The sequence below is a fragment of the Lathyrus oleraceus genome, chromosome 1 (assembly GCF_024323335.1).
Source record: "Lathyrus oleraceus cultivar Zhongwan6 chromosome 1, CAAS_Psat_ZW6_1.0, whole genome shotgun sequence".
Lineage (NCBI taxonomy): Eukaryota > Viridiplantae > Streptophyta > Magnoliopsida > Fabales > Fabaceae > Lathyrus > Lathyrus oleraceus.
Genome location: NC_066579.1, coordinates 404,975,913 through 404,992,705, shown reverse-complemented (window position 1 = coordinate 404,992,705; position 16,793 = coordinate 404,975,913). Strand labels below are relative to the sequence as shown.

Here is a 16,793-nt window from a genome sequence, read left to right as displayed (position 1 = left end):
GGAAAAACCTCCAACATCAAAGTTGTCTATCTTTTCAAGAAAATCAAAATGGACTTAAATTTTGCATCATTTGGATTTTTGATGAAAGCGTTATGGGAACTTGAAGTTGTACTTTTTTGCCTTTTAATGCATTTGGTCCAAAAGGACCTATAATGTCTTGCATTATCACATGTATTTCCTTTGAGATTTTGAAATTTTGTTCAACATAACATTTGAAGTAGACATCTTAAGATTTCCAATGCATTTGATCCCACCTCAAAATTATAAAAAATGAATGAGTTATGTCCTTGGGAAGTTGACCCAAAATTAGGGTTTCAGTCAAAATGACCTATAATGTCTTGGAATGGGAGATAACCTTCCAAGCTTCAAATCAATTTTTTATGAACATGAAAGTTGTTCATATTGTCCTTCAGAACATTTTTTATTTTGGGATCATCTCCATTTGACCAACACATAACAAGTTAGGTCTTAGTGCATTTCAAAATAGTCAGATGAATTAACTGATCAACTTCTCGAGTCCATGAATCATATTTTGATGAATTTATGATTGAGGACACTCAAATAAGTTCAAATATGCATGAAATGATGAATTGAAGAACTTACCTTGATTGTATTTGACCATGGGCTGAGGTTGCTTCATGAGCAAGGCATTGTGGTGCACAGATGAATTAGGGTTTCTTTGGGGAACAAACCTCAAACCCTTTGACTAGCTTTGATCAAAATGATGAATTGAGATGCTAGGGAGGCATATTTGATGGATGAGAGCTTTGGGGACCATTACCATGCTTGCTTTCATCTCCTCTTGGCCATATCTTTGTACCAATGATCTCCTTGAAGCTTTGGACCTTGTGATTACTCAAGCTACAAACAAAAGATGTTAGTGACATATTTTTGTGCTTTTGGTTAATAAACAAAAATAAGAAAAGTAATGATATACAATTCAAACATGCTTGGTGATCTCAAACAACTCACAAGAGGCCCTACCCAAAGGTAAAGGGAACCAAGATGCTTATGATCCTTGAGGCAATGCAAATGCAATGTCATGATGCCATGAGGGATCTTAGGGTCAAAATTGGGGTCTTACAGATGCCCCTATTTAAGGTCATTCTAGCCGGAGAAGTGAAGGTTAAAATCTTCATCTCGGCGGGGTAGAATGGGCTTAAATAATAACAAAGAGACGAATTTTGGTCCCTAAGAGACCTCATGATGCGAATGTATGTATGCAAACTGTAATACTCTGTGGGGATATATGTCCACAAAGAAAGAAAGAGATCAGGAACAATTGAAAATCCACTGGAGTAACACACTCCTAAATGGAACAGAGACTCTACCGGGGAGTAAAAGGATAGAAATGCGTGAGCAGGTCACGACTTAAAACTTACCGAGAGACACAGAGAGAATCCATGAAATAAATCAATGGAAGGACTCGAGCTAACTCGAAGATGCATGTATTGAGGAATATGCCAATACAGCAAAATTATCCGCAACGGATACTTCGGATAAAAATCCGGACTCAGGTGGGGATGTCCACTAAGGACTCAGCTGAGGAAAACAAATGAGGTATTACCGGTTACTGGGTAATAAGCTCAAAAAGAGATCATGTGATTCCACCGGTATAAGGGTGAGGAAAAAACATGCTCCGGGAGAATGAGTATCTAAGACTGGTACAAGGGTGAGAGATATCAATCAACCAAATCATCTGAGGAAGATTTAAAAGATGTATTTCAACTCAGGAAAATCTGACTCCACAGGGGACAAAAAGTCATAATAGGGAGCAGAAGGAGGGAACACCAGGGATGCCGGTTACTGGGCATATAATAGGTGACCAACCAAAGCATGAGTTGGGGAATATTCTCAAAACACTCATCATCCAAAAGAGGGCTAAAAGCGAACTCGATTATGGGATGGACATTCGATTCCAAAAAAGGGATACGAATCTTACTTAACTGGGGAAGAACAAAAGGCTTCGACCAAAGAGTGCATGAGATATATTATCTATTACCGTCAGAACATAGATAATATACTCGCATGGAAGATTATCCACAACCGGTTACTGGGTTAATAAAGGATAAATCTACCGACAGAGAAAGGCATCGGGATACCGAAACTAGGTATATAATGATGACCATTCAAGGGGAGCAACAAACATTACAGTCAACCGGTATATGAAAGATGACTGCTGAGGATAAACTGCTTAATCAGAGCAATTATCCGAGAAAATGAGGGGATATCAACACCGAATGTTGGATGAAGATAACCGTCAAGGAGGGGATTACATCTACCGGATACTGGGTAGAAAACCACGGCGGAGTAACCGTCATCAATCAGGTTAACTCTGCAAGGGGATGAAATAGGGTTTACAACTACCGGTATAAAGGTAGAAAACCACAGACTCTGCCGGGGCAAAGATGGATAATTTCCGGTTACTGAGCAACTATTCATCTATACCACAGAGGAGTGCAGGAAACAGTTACAAGAAGCCAATCTAGGATCAAACTAAAGAGGCAAGCTGAATCAAAACTCGTCCTAGTGAGGATATAGCTCAATAGGGAAACCCATCCCAATATATGTTGGGAAGGAACAGAAACAACCATCATCCACGAGGATATAACTCGGTGGGGAATATGGAAGGAAAGATAAACACTTTCTGCTTAAGGGGCTGACTCTACATGGGGAGATCAGACACCGACATCTGCTTGGGAAATGTATTACCCCCTAGCAGGGATAACAAACAAAGATATATGGCAAAGAATGCAATCATGAATATCTGAATGTTTGAAAACTATGTGCACGCATGCATGGTTTATGTATGATGAATGCTGACAAACAGACATTTCTAACACAAACAGCTCCAAAGGACTCAAACATCCGGTACTACATCTCAAGAGAGAAAGCCAGGTTCACCGGAGAGTATCCAAATCTGATGAGGGCAAGAGATACCAGGAAGAAAAGATCTATGCAGATGATGAACATCAGTCATTCCAGTTGAGGACAGGAGTTTTTGCACAGATAAAATCCGCCACATAAGCAACTCCACTAGGGAATCTATCCGAGAAGGTGAAGGGATTTTGGGGATCAACCACCAAACAGGAAGCTTCTAAGGTCACCACCAAATACCGTACTACCAAAGAGATCACATCTACTGAGGAGGAAAGGTTGCTACTCTGCTGAAGGGAAAAGTGGTGAATATCTTACCAAACACCCTGCTTGGTAGAAGAAACCAAAAGGCTCCGGCAGGAAGAGGATACAAACATGCCAGGAATATGAACAAATGTCTTACCCTGTTGGGGATCATACCATCCTTGGGAGAGCACTGAAGATTTCCTAAGTATCCTTTCGTCATTGTGAATGTTCATTTTGTTTAAAAACAAATTTATGAAAAATTCGATTCTTCAAAACAATGATATTTTTTTAATTAAAACATGCAAAACATTTGTTGAATAGAAACAAATAAGAGTGCAAATAATTGGATAAAAGGCTCAAATTTATTTGATGGAATGGTAGTTTGCAAATGGCAAGACTCCATAGATCTTTACAAGTTTGAAATTGGTGATATATATTGGAAAAGGGCTACATTGAACATAATGACCATTTCTCCACCAATTCTGAATCCGATGTATTTGAAGCTTCGGCTGATGACGAATGAGCAAGAATCTCTGACGGATGACAGTTGTAGAACAAAGTCTTGTCAGGATGCAGTTACTTGCCAAATCCCTAATTTTTGCCTAGATTGCCCCAGGATGAGGTACTCAATCTAGCGGGATACATATATTCATTTTTTATGTCTCTATCTTTTGCCTGGACCGCCTTTTCGGGTTTTCAATCCACCGAGACACTCATTTTTGCCTAAGCCGCCCTTTCGGGTTTTCAACTTAGCGAGCTATTCTGTTTTTATTTTTAGGCGAAGTATTTCTTGACTGCATCTGAATTCACAGGACGAGTGAAATCCTCCCCATCCATAGTTGTAAGTATCAAAGCACCGCCTGAAAAGGCTCTTTTAACAACATATGGACCTTCATAGTTTGGAGTCCACTTGCCCCTGGAATCGAGCGTGAAAGATAAAACTTTCTTGAGCACAAGGTCACCTTCTCGGAACACACGGGGCTTGACCTTCTTATCAAAAGCTTTCTTCATCCTTTGCTGATATAATTGACCATGGCACATGGCAGTCAGTCTCTTTTCTTCAATCAAATTCAGCTGGTCATAACGACTCTGAACCCATTCAGCATCAGTCAACTTGGCTTCCATCAAGACTCTCATTGATGGGATCTCCACCTCTACTGGGAGTACAGCCTCCGTGCCATAAACAAGAGAGAAAGGGGTTGCCCCTGTTGAAGTGCGGACAGATGTACGATATCCGTGTAAAGCAAATGGCAGCATCTCGTGCCAATCTTTGCACGTGACAACCATCTTCTGGATAATCTTCTTGATATTCTTATTAGCAGCTTCAACAGCCCCATTCATCTTGGGTTTGTAGGGAGAGGAGTTATGATGCGCAATCTTGAATTCACTACACAGTTCTTTCATCATTTTGTTGTTCTAGTTAGATCCATTATCAGTAATGATCCTATCTGGAACACCATAACGACATATGAGTTGATTCTTGATAAACTTTACAACCACCTGCCTGGTCACGTTTGCATATGATGCCGCTTCAACCCACTTGGTGAAGTAATCAATTGCTACGAGAATAAATCTGTGTCCGTTGGACGCTTTTGGCTCTATCATGCCGATCATGTCAACTCCCCACATGGAGAAAGACCATGGGGATGAAATCACATTCAGAAGTGTTGGGGGAATATGAATCTTATCCGCATAAATTTGACACTTATGGCATTTCTTCACATACTTGCAACAGTCAGACTCCATTGTCAGCCAATAGTAGCCTGCTCTCAACATCTTTCTTGCCATTGCATGTCCATTGGAATGAGTACCAAATGAAACTTCATGGACCTCAGTCATCAACAGGTTTGCTTCGTGTCTATCCACGCATCTGAGCAGAACCATGTCAAAATTTCTCTTATAAAGCACATCGCCATTGAGGTAGAAACTTCCTAACAATCTCCTCAGAGTCTTCCTATCTTTCACAGATGCCCCAGGCGGGTAAGATTGGTTCTGAAGGAAACGCTTGATATCATAATACCATGGCTTATCATCTTTCACCTCTTCTACTGCAAACACATGAGCTGGTCTGTCCAAGCGCATCACAGTGATATTGGGGACTTCATTCCAAAGTTTTACCACAATCATCGAAGCAAGTGTAGCAAGAGCGTCTGCCATCCGATTCTCATCTCGAGGAATATGATGGAAGTCAACCTTAGTAAAGAACGTTGAAATCCTCCTCGCATAATCCCTATATGGAATGATACCAGGCCGATTCGTTTCCCATTCACCCTTAATCTGATTAACAACGAGGGCCGAATCACCATAAACATCAAGATGCTTGATCCTTAGATTAATGCATTCCTCCAATCCCATAATACAGGCCTCATACTCAGCCATATTATTCGTGCATTTGAAAGTTAGCCTTGCTTTAAAAGGAATATGTGTGCCCTGAGGAGTAATAATCACTGCCCCAATACCATTTCCATATTGATTTACAACGCCATCAAACACCATACTCCATCTGGAACCAGGCTCTGGCCCTTCATCGAGTGTAGGCTCATCGCAATCTTTCATTTTCAAATACAGAATCTCCTCATCTGGGAAGTCATACTGAACTGACTGATAATCTTCGATCGGCTGGTGTGCCAAGTGGTCAGCCAAGATACTACCTTTAATAGCCTTCTGAGATCGATGCTCAATATCATACTCAAATAACAACATCTGCCAACGGGCAATCCTCCCTGTTAAAGCAGGCTTCTCGAAGATATACTTGATTGGATCCATTTTGGATATCAACCACGTCGTATGATTTAACATATACTGGGGCAAGCGCTTAGCAGCCCAAGCCAAAGCACATCATGTCTTCTCAAGCATGGAATATCGAGACTCATAATCGGTGAACTTTTTGCTCAAATAGTAAATAGCATACTCTTTCTTTCCTGATTCGTCTTGCTGACCAAGGACACAACCCATTGAGTCTTCAAGAACAGTCAGATACATAATCAACGGTCTTCCTTCCACGGGCGGAGATAGGATTGGAGGCTCAGATAAATATTCTTTAATGCTATCAAAAGCTTTCTGGCAATCTTCGGTCCAATCATGGGACTGATCTTTCCGGAGGAGCTTGAATATCGGCGCACATGTGGCAGTCATGTGGGATATGAATCTGGAAATATAATTCAAGCGGCCAAGAAAACCTCGGACTTGCTTCTCAGTTTTGGGCGCAGGCATCTCTTGTATTGCTTTGACCTTTGCAGGATCAACCTCAATACCTCTTTCACTAACAATAAAGCCCAATAATTTGCCGGAACGGACTCCAAATGTACACTTGTTGGGATTCAGACGAAGCTTATACTTTCTCAGACGCTGAAAAAGCTTCAACAAGTGCTCTACATGTTCAACTTCCGTTCTTGACTTAGCAATCATGTCGTCAACATATACCTCGATCTCCTTGTGCATCATATCATGGAACAAGGTAGTCATAGCTCGTTGATACGTGGCTCCGGCGTTCTTCAAACCGAAGGGCATCACTCGATAACAGAATGTTCCCTAAGGTGTGATGAATGTTGTCTTCTCCATATCCTTGGGTGCCATCATAATCTGATTATATCCGGAAAATCCATCCATAAAGGAGAAGACATTGAATTTAGCTGTATTATCTACCAACATATCAATATGTGGTAGAGGAAAATCATCTTTCGGACTAGCTTTATTCAAGTCTCTATAGTCCACACACATCCGGACTTTTCCATCTTTCTTAGGCACGGGCACAATATTAGCTACCCATTGAGGATATGTAGAAGTCACCAGAAACCCCGCATCAATTTGCTTCTGAACTTCCTCCTTGATCTTCACTACCATATCAGGATGAGTTCTTCTGAGCTTCTGCTTCACAGGCACACACTCAGGTTTCAAAGGTAGGAAATGTTGCACAATCTTTGTATCTAGACCGGGCATGTCTTCATATCACCAGGCAAAGACATCAACATATTCTCGTAACAACTCAATCAACCCTTTCTTGACAGACTCCTCCAGGAGTGCCCAAATCTTCACCTCTCGCACACAATCTTCAGACCCCAAGTTGACTGTTTCCAGATTCTCAAGATGCGGCTGAATGATCTTCTCTTCATGCTCAAGTAGACGGGTAATCTCATCGGGAATCTCTTCAACATCATCTTCTTCCGCCTCAAATACAGGAAATTCAAAGTTGGGAACTGGTGGTGGGTCATTATGTTCAATGGGTTTGATTAACCTGCATAATGATTTTGGATATAAAGAGCTTTAGAATTCAAACAAGGCAAATCACTATGCAGATGAAAAGGTTGATTTTATTCTATTTTTAGGTTTTATGTGATCACCAATTTCATGAAAAAAAAGCGAAAAGGGAAAATAATTGGAAAAACAAATATTTAACATGAATCTATTGAATGAAAATATCATTGTATTTATGCGCCAACAATGTCATCACTCCTCCTTTTGGCATGGGAGGAGGGTTTTTAAACACAATGAACATTACTCTGACTTATGGATGACTGTTGGAATATCCACAGCGACCCAATTATTGCAGATTCCCCCAGGGATGACGAAGTTGCCAGAATCCTCTTCGTCCTCTTCCAGAACGGCAGCAACCTCTTCGTCTTGACCAGTGTGGATGAAACCTCCACTCTTGAACAACCCTTGCGTATTAGAAACCCCAGATGAATAACCCATGCCAGCCCGGGACTTGTTATCTTCTAGCTCAATCATTTTCCCTAATCCAGCAGTTGTACCACGCTCAATGGCCAACTTTGCATCTTTGTAAGAAGTAAATGAAGGAGTTCTTTTCTCAATAGGTTCAGCAATAGATAAAGCTTGGAAAGGAGTTCCAACTTCATCCTCAGCATCTATATATGAGAAGGAAGACAAATGGCTAACCAGGAGAGCCTTTTCTCCCCCTACCACCTCCAGCTTCTTATTCTTCACAAATTTCAATTTCTGGTGTAGGGTGGATGTCACAGCGCCTGCCTCGTGAATCCATGGTCTGCCTAAGAGACAGCTATACGATGGGTGAATGTCCATAACCTGGAAGGTAATCTGGAAATCACTTGGTCTGATTTTGACTGGGAGATCAATCTCACCAATCACAGTTTTGCGAGACCCATCGAAAGCCTTCACAACTACTCCACTCTGCCTCATGGGAGGCCCTTGATATGACAACTTCGAGAGAGTGGATTTCGGCAATACGTTCAATGATGACCCAATATCCACCAGCACGTTGGACATGGTGTCATCTTTGCAACCCATAGATATATGTAATGCCAAGTTGTGGTCTCTTCCCTCCTTGGGGAGATCAGAGTCACAAAAGCTCAAGTTGTTACAAGCAGTAATGTTTACAACAATGCTATCGAATTGTTCTATCGTGACATCATGATCCACATATGCCACATCCAAAACTTTCTGCAGAGCCTCTCGGTGTGGTTCTGAATTCAAAAGCAATGATATCACGGATATTTTGGATGGCGTTTGTAGAAGCTGGTCTACAACATTGTACTCGCTCCTTTTGATGAGCTTCAACATCTCATCACAGTCTTCTTTCATATTTCCGCTCGGGTCAACAGAAGCAGGAGTTCTCAATGTAGAGGAGGGCTGAACAACAAGTGTCGGGTTCGGAGAGCTCACAGCATTCCCAATCGGGCGTTCAACAGAATCAGCATTAATTCTTACTCGAGCATCCGCTTGAGGCTTTGGCGGTGCTGAAAATACACGACCACTACGGGTCAAACCGCTAACATCAGCAATATTTACAACAGATGAGGATGGCAAGGACACCTCTTTCCCATTTTCTACCGCGACAACATTATAGCGATAGGGGACCGCCTTTTCAGAAGAGTACGCTACCGGTCCGACTGGCTTAATGATGAGAGCAGGAGAAGCCTTCTGCTTGCTACCATCATACTTGATGATAACAGGCTCGGGGATCCGGAATACTGGAGAAATCACGTTGACCTCATCGGCGTCTTCGTCAACATTTCTGTTTTGAAGGATCTCAATAACTCCTTCATCCAGCATTTCTTGGACATCTTTGCGCACCTGGCGACAACCTCTTTTGATTAACAGAACAGACTCGGCATCTATCGTGGTCATGCTCATAATGACTATAATCACATAGCAAATGATGCATCTCAACCAGAGATTGTCGAATATGACTGACATATTTGACTTTGTATTTGCCAGGGCAGCCCTGGACCATGTTGACAGACTTCCCATGCCCGGACAATGGGTTCTTCTTCACATTAGGACCTACGTCCTCAAAACATAAAATGCCACACCTCACAAGGTCTCGAACTTTGGTCTTCAAAGGGTAGCAATTCTCCACGTCGTGGCCGGGAGCACCAGAATGATAAACACAGTGTAATTCGGGCTTATACCACCACTGGGGGTTAGTAGGTATAGCCGGTGGGTCTCGCGGAGTAATCAACTTCCTCTCTATCAAAGAAGGATATAACTCTGCATACGTCATCGGAATAGGATCGAAGGTGACCCTTTTCCTCTCGTAACTCGTGCTGGTTTGATTACCGTTTCGAGGCTGGTAGGCCTGCTGTTGCGGACGGTGCTGTTGATGTTGATATTGCGGATGTGGTTGCTGATTGTTGTTATGTTGCTGGTATTGTTGATTATCTCTAAAGATAGGTGCTATATGAGCCACCTGGTGCTGGTTACCGACGGGACGCACGGCCTTCCTCCTCACAGAGGGTCTTCTTGGTTTCATATGAGAAGTCACATCATGTGCCTCTCCTTCTTTCTTTTTCGCAAACGCCCTATAACGTTTGGCAGAAGAGCCTTCTTCTCTTGTCAAACGTCCTTCTCTAACCTCTTCTTCTAGACGCATCCCCATATTCACCATCTCGGTGAAGTCAGAAGGAGCGCTAGCAATCATCCGCTCATAATAAAAAGAACTCAAGGTCTTCAAAAAGATCTTGGTCATCTCTTTCTCTTCTAGCAGAGGCACGATCTGTGCTGCTACCTCTCGCCACCTCTGGGCGTATTCTTTGAATGTTTCCTTGTCCTTCTGGGACATGGCCCTCAATTGATCCCTATCGGGAGCCATATCCATATTATACTTGTATTGTTTGACGAAGGCCTCGCCAAGATCGTTGAAGGATCGGATGTTCGCACTGTTTAAACCCATGTACCAACGCAAAGCAGCACCGGACAAACTGTCCTGAAAGTAGTGGATGAGCAATTGGTCATTGTCGGTCTGAGTCGACATTTTCCTGGCATACATGACCAGGTGGCTGAGAGGGCAAGTATTTCCCTTGTATTTTTCTAAGTCAGGGACCTTGAATTTCACAGGGATCTTCACATTAGGAACCAAGCAGAGTTCGGCAGCAGACTTGCCGAAAAGATCCTTTCCTCTGAGAGTTTTCAATTCCTTGTGAAGCTCAAGAAATTGATCGTTCATAGCATCCATCTTCTCATAGACATCTGGGCCCTCAGGCGGCTCAGAATGATAGATGGTGTCGTCTACTCTGGGCAGAGTATGCACGACAGGAGGAGGAACAGCAAGGACTGGGCTAGATGTCGGCATAGAAGCAAAGGTGGGAGCAGGACCCTCGGGCATGAAATTGGGAGGCATCCCTCACGGGAATCCGGCTGGCATGGCCGTTGGAGCAAAGTGTGCACTGGCTGCAGGCACAGTCGAGGAGACAATCTCAGAGATGACGGTCCTCTAGGGAGGAGTTAAAGGTGTTGGAGAAGACTGGCTCTGGGCAGCCATGAATGATTCTATCAAGGCGCTTAATCTGGCCACTTCCTCTTTCAGTTCGCGGTTCTCTTGTTCCAAATGATCCATCAGTCTCGAAATGTTGGCTCTGGTGTAGTACCGGTGAGTCAGCTTGTCTTCAAAATAAATGAAGAACACAAAGTCAGACCACAGGACAAGAAGTCGGGAACAAAACCTGCTTATGCACATGATGCATGCAATGCTCTTGCATATGATTTTTTCTTTTATTTCAAAGGAACTTTAGGGTTCCATTTGCAAAGTTTGGAAATATTAAACACTTTTATATGGAAACATAATATCTGGGAAATATTTTACACCAAAGAAGTACAGCATTGGTAACCATATACAAGAGAAAAGGAAAATAATCATCCTATGGATCCCTAGAAACAATCATCTAAAGCTCGGGACACAGGAAGATAAGATGCACGAAGCCTCTTCACCTCCCTCTCGTAAGCTGCCTCCATATCTGCTTTCTCCTTGGCGAGTCGGTCGTACTTCCTTTTCCAAAACTTGGAAGACTGAGGAAGTTGAGAAGTCCATGCATCATTAGGATCATCAATAACCTGATGTTCGAGGAACTCTATCAAAACATCCTTCTCCTTGATCTGCTGAAGCAACTCTTCTCGTTCACGGATCCAAGCATGTGAGCGGTCTTCGTCTCTCAACTCCTCTACTCCTTGGTCAGGGAGGGTTGAAGGCCTAGCCATAACCAAAGGTGTAGGTCTCGGATATTCATAAGGCATGAGATACTCAGACGCTCTCTTCCTAACCCAAGCAATGTAAGGCTCCATAGCAACACAATTCTTAGGACCCAACTCCTTCCTTCCTTTCCTATGAATCTTGCGCCAAGCGCGGACCATTCTGCCCTTCAAGTTTTGGGCATTTTTACCCTCCTGAAAGAATATACCCTCTAACAGAATGTTATTGGGTTTATCCTTTAGGGGGAACCCAAGCTGGCGACGTGCCAAAATAGGGTTGTAGTTAATCCCACCACCTGTACCAAGAAGAGGTACATTGAGGAATTCACCACAAGAGTCGATAATCTGCACACCATCATACACACAGTTGTACCAAGAGATATCATCATTAGTGAGAGACATGAGTCTTGTGGACCACCGTAGACATCCCTTGTTCTCCTTGAAGGTGACCGTCTGCGGTAAGTGAGAAATAAACCACTTATACAACAGAGGCAAACAGCACACAATGGCACCACCACCCTTTGCATTCCTCATATGCAAAGAAAAATAAGTGTCACCCAACAGAGTCGGAACGGGATTAAGAGTAGAGAAAATCCTAATAGCGTTCACATCCACAAACTTGTCGATGTTGGGGAACAACACTAACCCATAGATGAGAAGTACAAATATGGCCTCAAAGGCGTCCTCACTCATGGCATTCCCATACACAGTAGCTTGAGCAATGAGGAACTCGGAAGGGAGACCTTGAATTCCACCTTTGGTAGTCATATGAGCACCAACCAGAGATTCATCTATGTGCAACATGTCTGCTATCTCTCGAGAAGTAGGAATACTCTCCAAGCCACTGAACAGCAACTGATCTAGAATAGGTATACCCACAAGGTAGGCATACTCCTCAAGTGTAGGCAAAGGCTGGAAGTCCGGAAATGTGAAGCAGCGGTACAAGGGATCATAAAACTGCACCAATACACTCATCAATCCTTCGTCCACCTGAGTAGTCAGAAGAGGAAGAAGCTTCCCAAAACGAGCCTTGAAACCCAAAGGATCTAATACATAGGATGTCAGATTCCTTAACTCTTTCAAGTCGGGTTGTCTGAAACTGTACTTCTTTGTATTCCTTCTTTGTCTTTCCATGTCTGAAAATTTGCAAATAAACTCCTTAAGTTCCTTGAAAATTTCCTTATTTATTGATGATATGGATGCAAATGGGTGCATGAATGCATGAATGCAACAATCACACTCAAGGATCAAGCAAAGCACACCAAACAAAGGTCATGGGATGGATCATATCATCCTTAATATCAATCATCCATTTTGGTGGATTATGGTTTACACCTTATCAACACCCAAATTCCATTGATATTAAGGATACATGAACGGATCAACCACGAATCAAGGGTTTGTTGCGAGTCACGAGCATGGAGTCTCGGTTAAGAACCACCCAAAGGGAGTGTACTAGAGTTTAAACCTGCCAAACATGTTCTACAAGAGGTTCCCATAGTCATCATCCCATCTTTCGGATATTATCGGAGAATCGGCTACTCGTATTCCAAGAATATTCTCAAGAGAGACTCTTATGAGTGTAGTAAGGGTGAATAGTAAAAATGAAAAATAGGTCTCTTGAACTAGGAAGGGTGATTATCAATGAAAATTGATTTTTCAAATATATTTTTTTCAAAAACCCTTAATAAAAGTTTTTTTTAAATGAAAAAAAAAGTAGTCAACTTGTATAATTAATTATAAACTTATTTATGATTGAGTAATCGATTACGGTTTATATATAATCGACTATACTACATATATGATTAAATGTTTCCAAGATATCCTTAGCATAATTGATTATGGACTAGATATAGATTTTTTTTCCTTGTTTTTTCATATGGAAATTTATGACACCTCACTTAAATAAAGGGTATTGATGATCATCTGAAAAACATATTTTATTGACAAAAAACCTTACAAAAAAAATCTCTCTTACTATCATACTATATAAATACTATTTGTGATCAATATTATTATTTTACTCTCATAGTAAAATTAATAGAGATTTCCTCTCTTAAATTAATAAGATATAAATGTTGCAAGTTGAGTTTGTGTTAAAAGTAATATACAAATTCCAAATTAAATTTCTTTTGAAAAATTGGGTGGGAATAAAAATGTCTAAATGTTATGCTAATTGCGCAACAGTGCCGCTTTCAATGTCCTAATTGAGCAAGATTACAAATAATCCACCAAAACTACCTATCTATAATAATATTATTATGACCACAACTTTGAGCTATGCCAATTTTAGATTCCAAGTGTTTAAAGTACTATAAACTTGATTATGTTACATATGAATGTGAATGAGGGGGAGTTAAAATAACATATTCAAATTTAAATTGTTAAAAATAACTATGTAAAACAACTTTAAAAATATTTGAAAGGTGCATTTCATAAACAATAAACGGATGTAGTTTTTACATGAGATAACATGGTTTTCTTTCAAAAGAAAAACCATACATGTGGTATATTTGGTGACTTACGTAAAGTAAATAATTTGATCTTAATAAAATCAAACTTTTTCAATATTATCGAAGTTTATAAACTTCCATGGATCACTATAATCTTCTTCCATTGCGGTTTCAAAATGTTGATCTTATGGCATGGAAGTTGCATATGTCGACAAAGAATATTGTCTTTGTTGAGCATTAAAATATTGATATCGTGACAATAAATCTTGTATTAATTTGTTGTGTCCTAAAATGTTTATTGGCTTGGTTTTGAAACATCATGTTCGGTAATCGAAAATCTTGCATTTGTTGAGCATGAGAATGTTGAACAAATTGATATTGTGAATTGTTTACAGACAAATAATCTTGCATTGCTTGATCTTGAGAATGTTGATTTAATTGATAGTGTAAGATACCAATCATATTTGCTGATAAGGGAACTTCTATTGGTTGAAATTGAGAATGTTGATTAAGTTGAGATTGAATCATCATGTGTTCTAACATAGAATCTTGCATTTGTTGAGTCATTGAATGCTGAATGGGTTTGCATGGTAGAGGAACAACCACATTGGTAGATGTTGTCACCTTTTTGTTGTTTTGACTTTTAATTTGACATTTCATTGCATACTTATGCTCATGAATTTTGCATAAAACCCAATCATCCTATAACATAAAAATATGATATTTGCATGAGATTCTACTTTTTGTATACATTTAAGATAAATAATACTACTTTTTCACACACAAAATATATAAACAATAATGTTTAAAAAAATGAGAACTTGAATTTATTTTAAATGAGTTAAAATTAAAAGTTAATGAATTCATTTTTAAAAACGAAAAATTAGTGATTTTTTCATATAAAAATATCATGAAGTAAAAACTCAAATAAATGAAAATGGTATGGAAATATACAAAACCATTTACAAAATTTATAACCATGTGATACATAACTAATGAACATTTTATAATGAAATAATTTATTAATTTAATATTTTAACTATCAAAAAAATAAAGTTTACAATTATTTTTAGTTTTGTTATTGAATATAATTACGCAATAGTTTGTTACTACTATTTTTCTCTAGTCTTTTGAAAGTTAACTATTTCTTATCATTTACTAGAATATAAAACTAACTATTATTTTCTAGTTTGTTACTACTATTTTACTTTAATATTTTGAAAGTTAAATACTTCTTGTCACTTACTAGAACATAGAACTACTTATTATTTAAACTCAAAATAAAAATTAAATATTATTTTTAATTTAATTTAATATAAATTTTAAGAATTTTTTTACATTAACATTTAAAAAATTTATTAATTAAATAAACTGAACTTCTTCTCTTATATTTTATTGTTACTAACACCATCATTAATAATATATATATTTATTAAAAAAATTAAAACACATTTTTAACAATATGTATATCATACCTTATTACTATAAAGAGTTGCACCAGAAATTGTAAAATCTTTGATTCTGAACTCTTGCATAATCCAATTGGTCTTCAAATTCACTAACTCTTTAGTCTTTCCTTGTTTACCTGTGTAAAACACTAAACTTCTTTTGAATCCAATTTCAACATCATTATTCATCACTGAATTTTCTTTTCCAGTAGCTTTCCAAAAACCATGATTTTCAACTGCTCGATCAGGACGTTGCCCATTTTCATACTTCTTACTTCTTGGCGTAAAAAAATACATTGTGTCCTCTCCTTTGAATTTATAATTATTTTCTGCAAAGAATATACCAACACAAAATCAACAAAAAGAATATAAAAATATTAAAGAAATGATAAAAATAAATGAATGTTTTTGATGTATAATAACATACCTAATTGTTGAGGAGAAAATTTGTAAACATCAACGTCATGAATCCTTGGTGGAACTATGTGAACACTTTGTAATTTTTGTTTCAAATAATAATCAATCAGCTAAATATCATTAGGGTTGAATCTGTAACCTGGTGGTAATGTAATGAGATTTATGTCTTCAATCTCATTATTTGTCGTAACATCATTAGAAAGTTGAGACTGCATGTTGCTAGCACAAAAGAAGATGGATGAAAATAATGAATGAATAAAATAATTATTGGTAGGTTGTTGTATTTATAGGTCTCATTTTTCAGTTGTGATTAGATCTTTTTACATGAGTTTCAAACTACTATATCTTTTGCTATTTAAAAGATTGAATAATTTTACCTTTATTTTCGGAATTTACAGTTACAATATTGTAGCGGGGTATTCGTTACCATTAGAGATATTGACTAAATACAAGATAAATCATACAAGTCGAGTCGCCACTGCACTTCTATTTATCCAAAGGAATGGTTAGAAAGCGAACAAAAACCTAATAGTTTTATCGAATCAAAAACTAGTAAAAGAGAGTCAGAGATCTGGGTAAGGGGGTTGGTTATGCAATGGGAAGGTGTTAGGCACCCAAAACATCCTAGGTACTCCTAGGGAGCCCTTTTCACATTTGTTGCAAGGTTGTTGTTTTGTGAAAGTTTATTTGTGCAAACATGATTGAAGAGATGAGAAGAGATTATACAAGTTATTTACATTTTTGTGTTTGGATGGATAAACCCATTGCCTACGTACCATCTTAAAAAAGATTAGGATCAAAACCTCGTAGTTCGGGGTAAAAATCTCAAAAATGAGTTGGTGAATTGATTGGTCCAAAAGCCTTAAGGTCTTTTGTTATCAAAGGGAGAAAACTCAACCTAAAACCATAA

The 16,793-nt window shown here is 39.1% G+C and overlaps 1 protein-coding gene across 1 annotated transcript; it reads right to left on the bottom strand.

The window, feature by feature from the left end:
• Nucleotides 1–15,487: 15,487 nt before the first annotated feature.
• Nucleotides 15,488–16,098, bottom strand: LOC127111629 (NAC domain-containing protein 1). Its single transcript, XM_051046191.1, has 2 exons — nucleotides 16,023–16,098; nucleotides 15,488–15,795 (listed from the first exon to the last, which is right to left on the bottom strand). Exons 1-2 carry the CDS (start codon nucleotides 16,096–16,098, stop codon nucleotides 15,488–15,490), a joined length of 384 nt encoding a protein of 127 aa, XP_050902148.1.
• Between the last annotated feature and the right edge of the window lie 695 nt (nucleotides 16,099–16,793).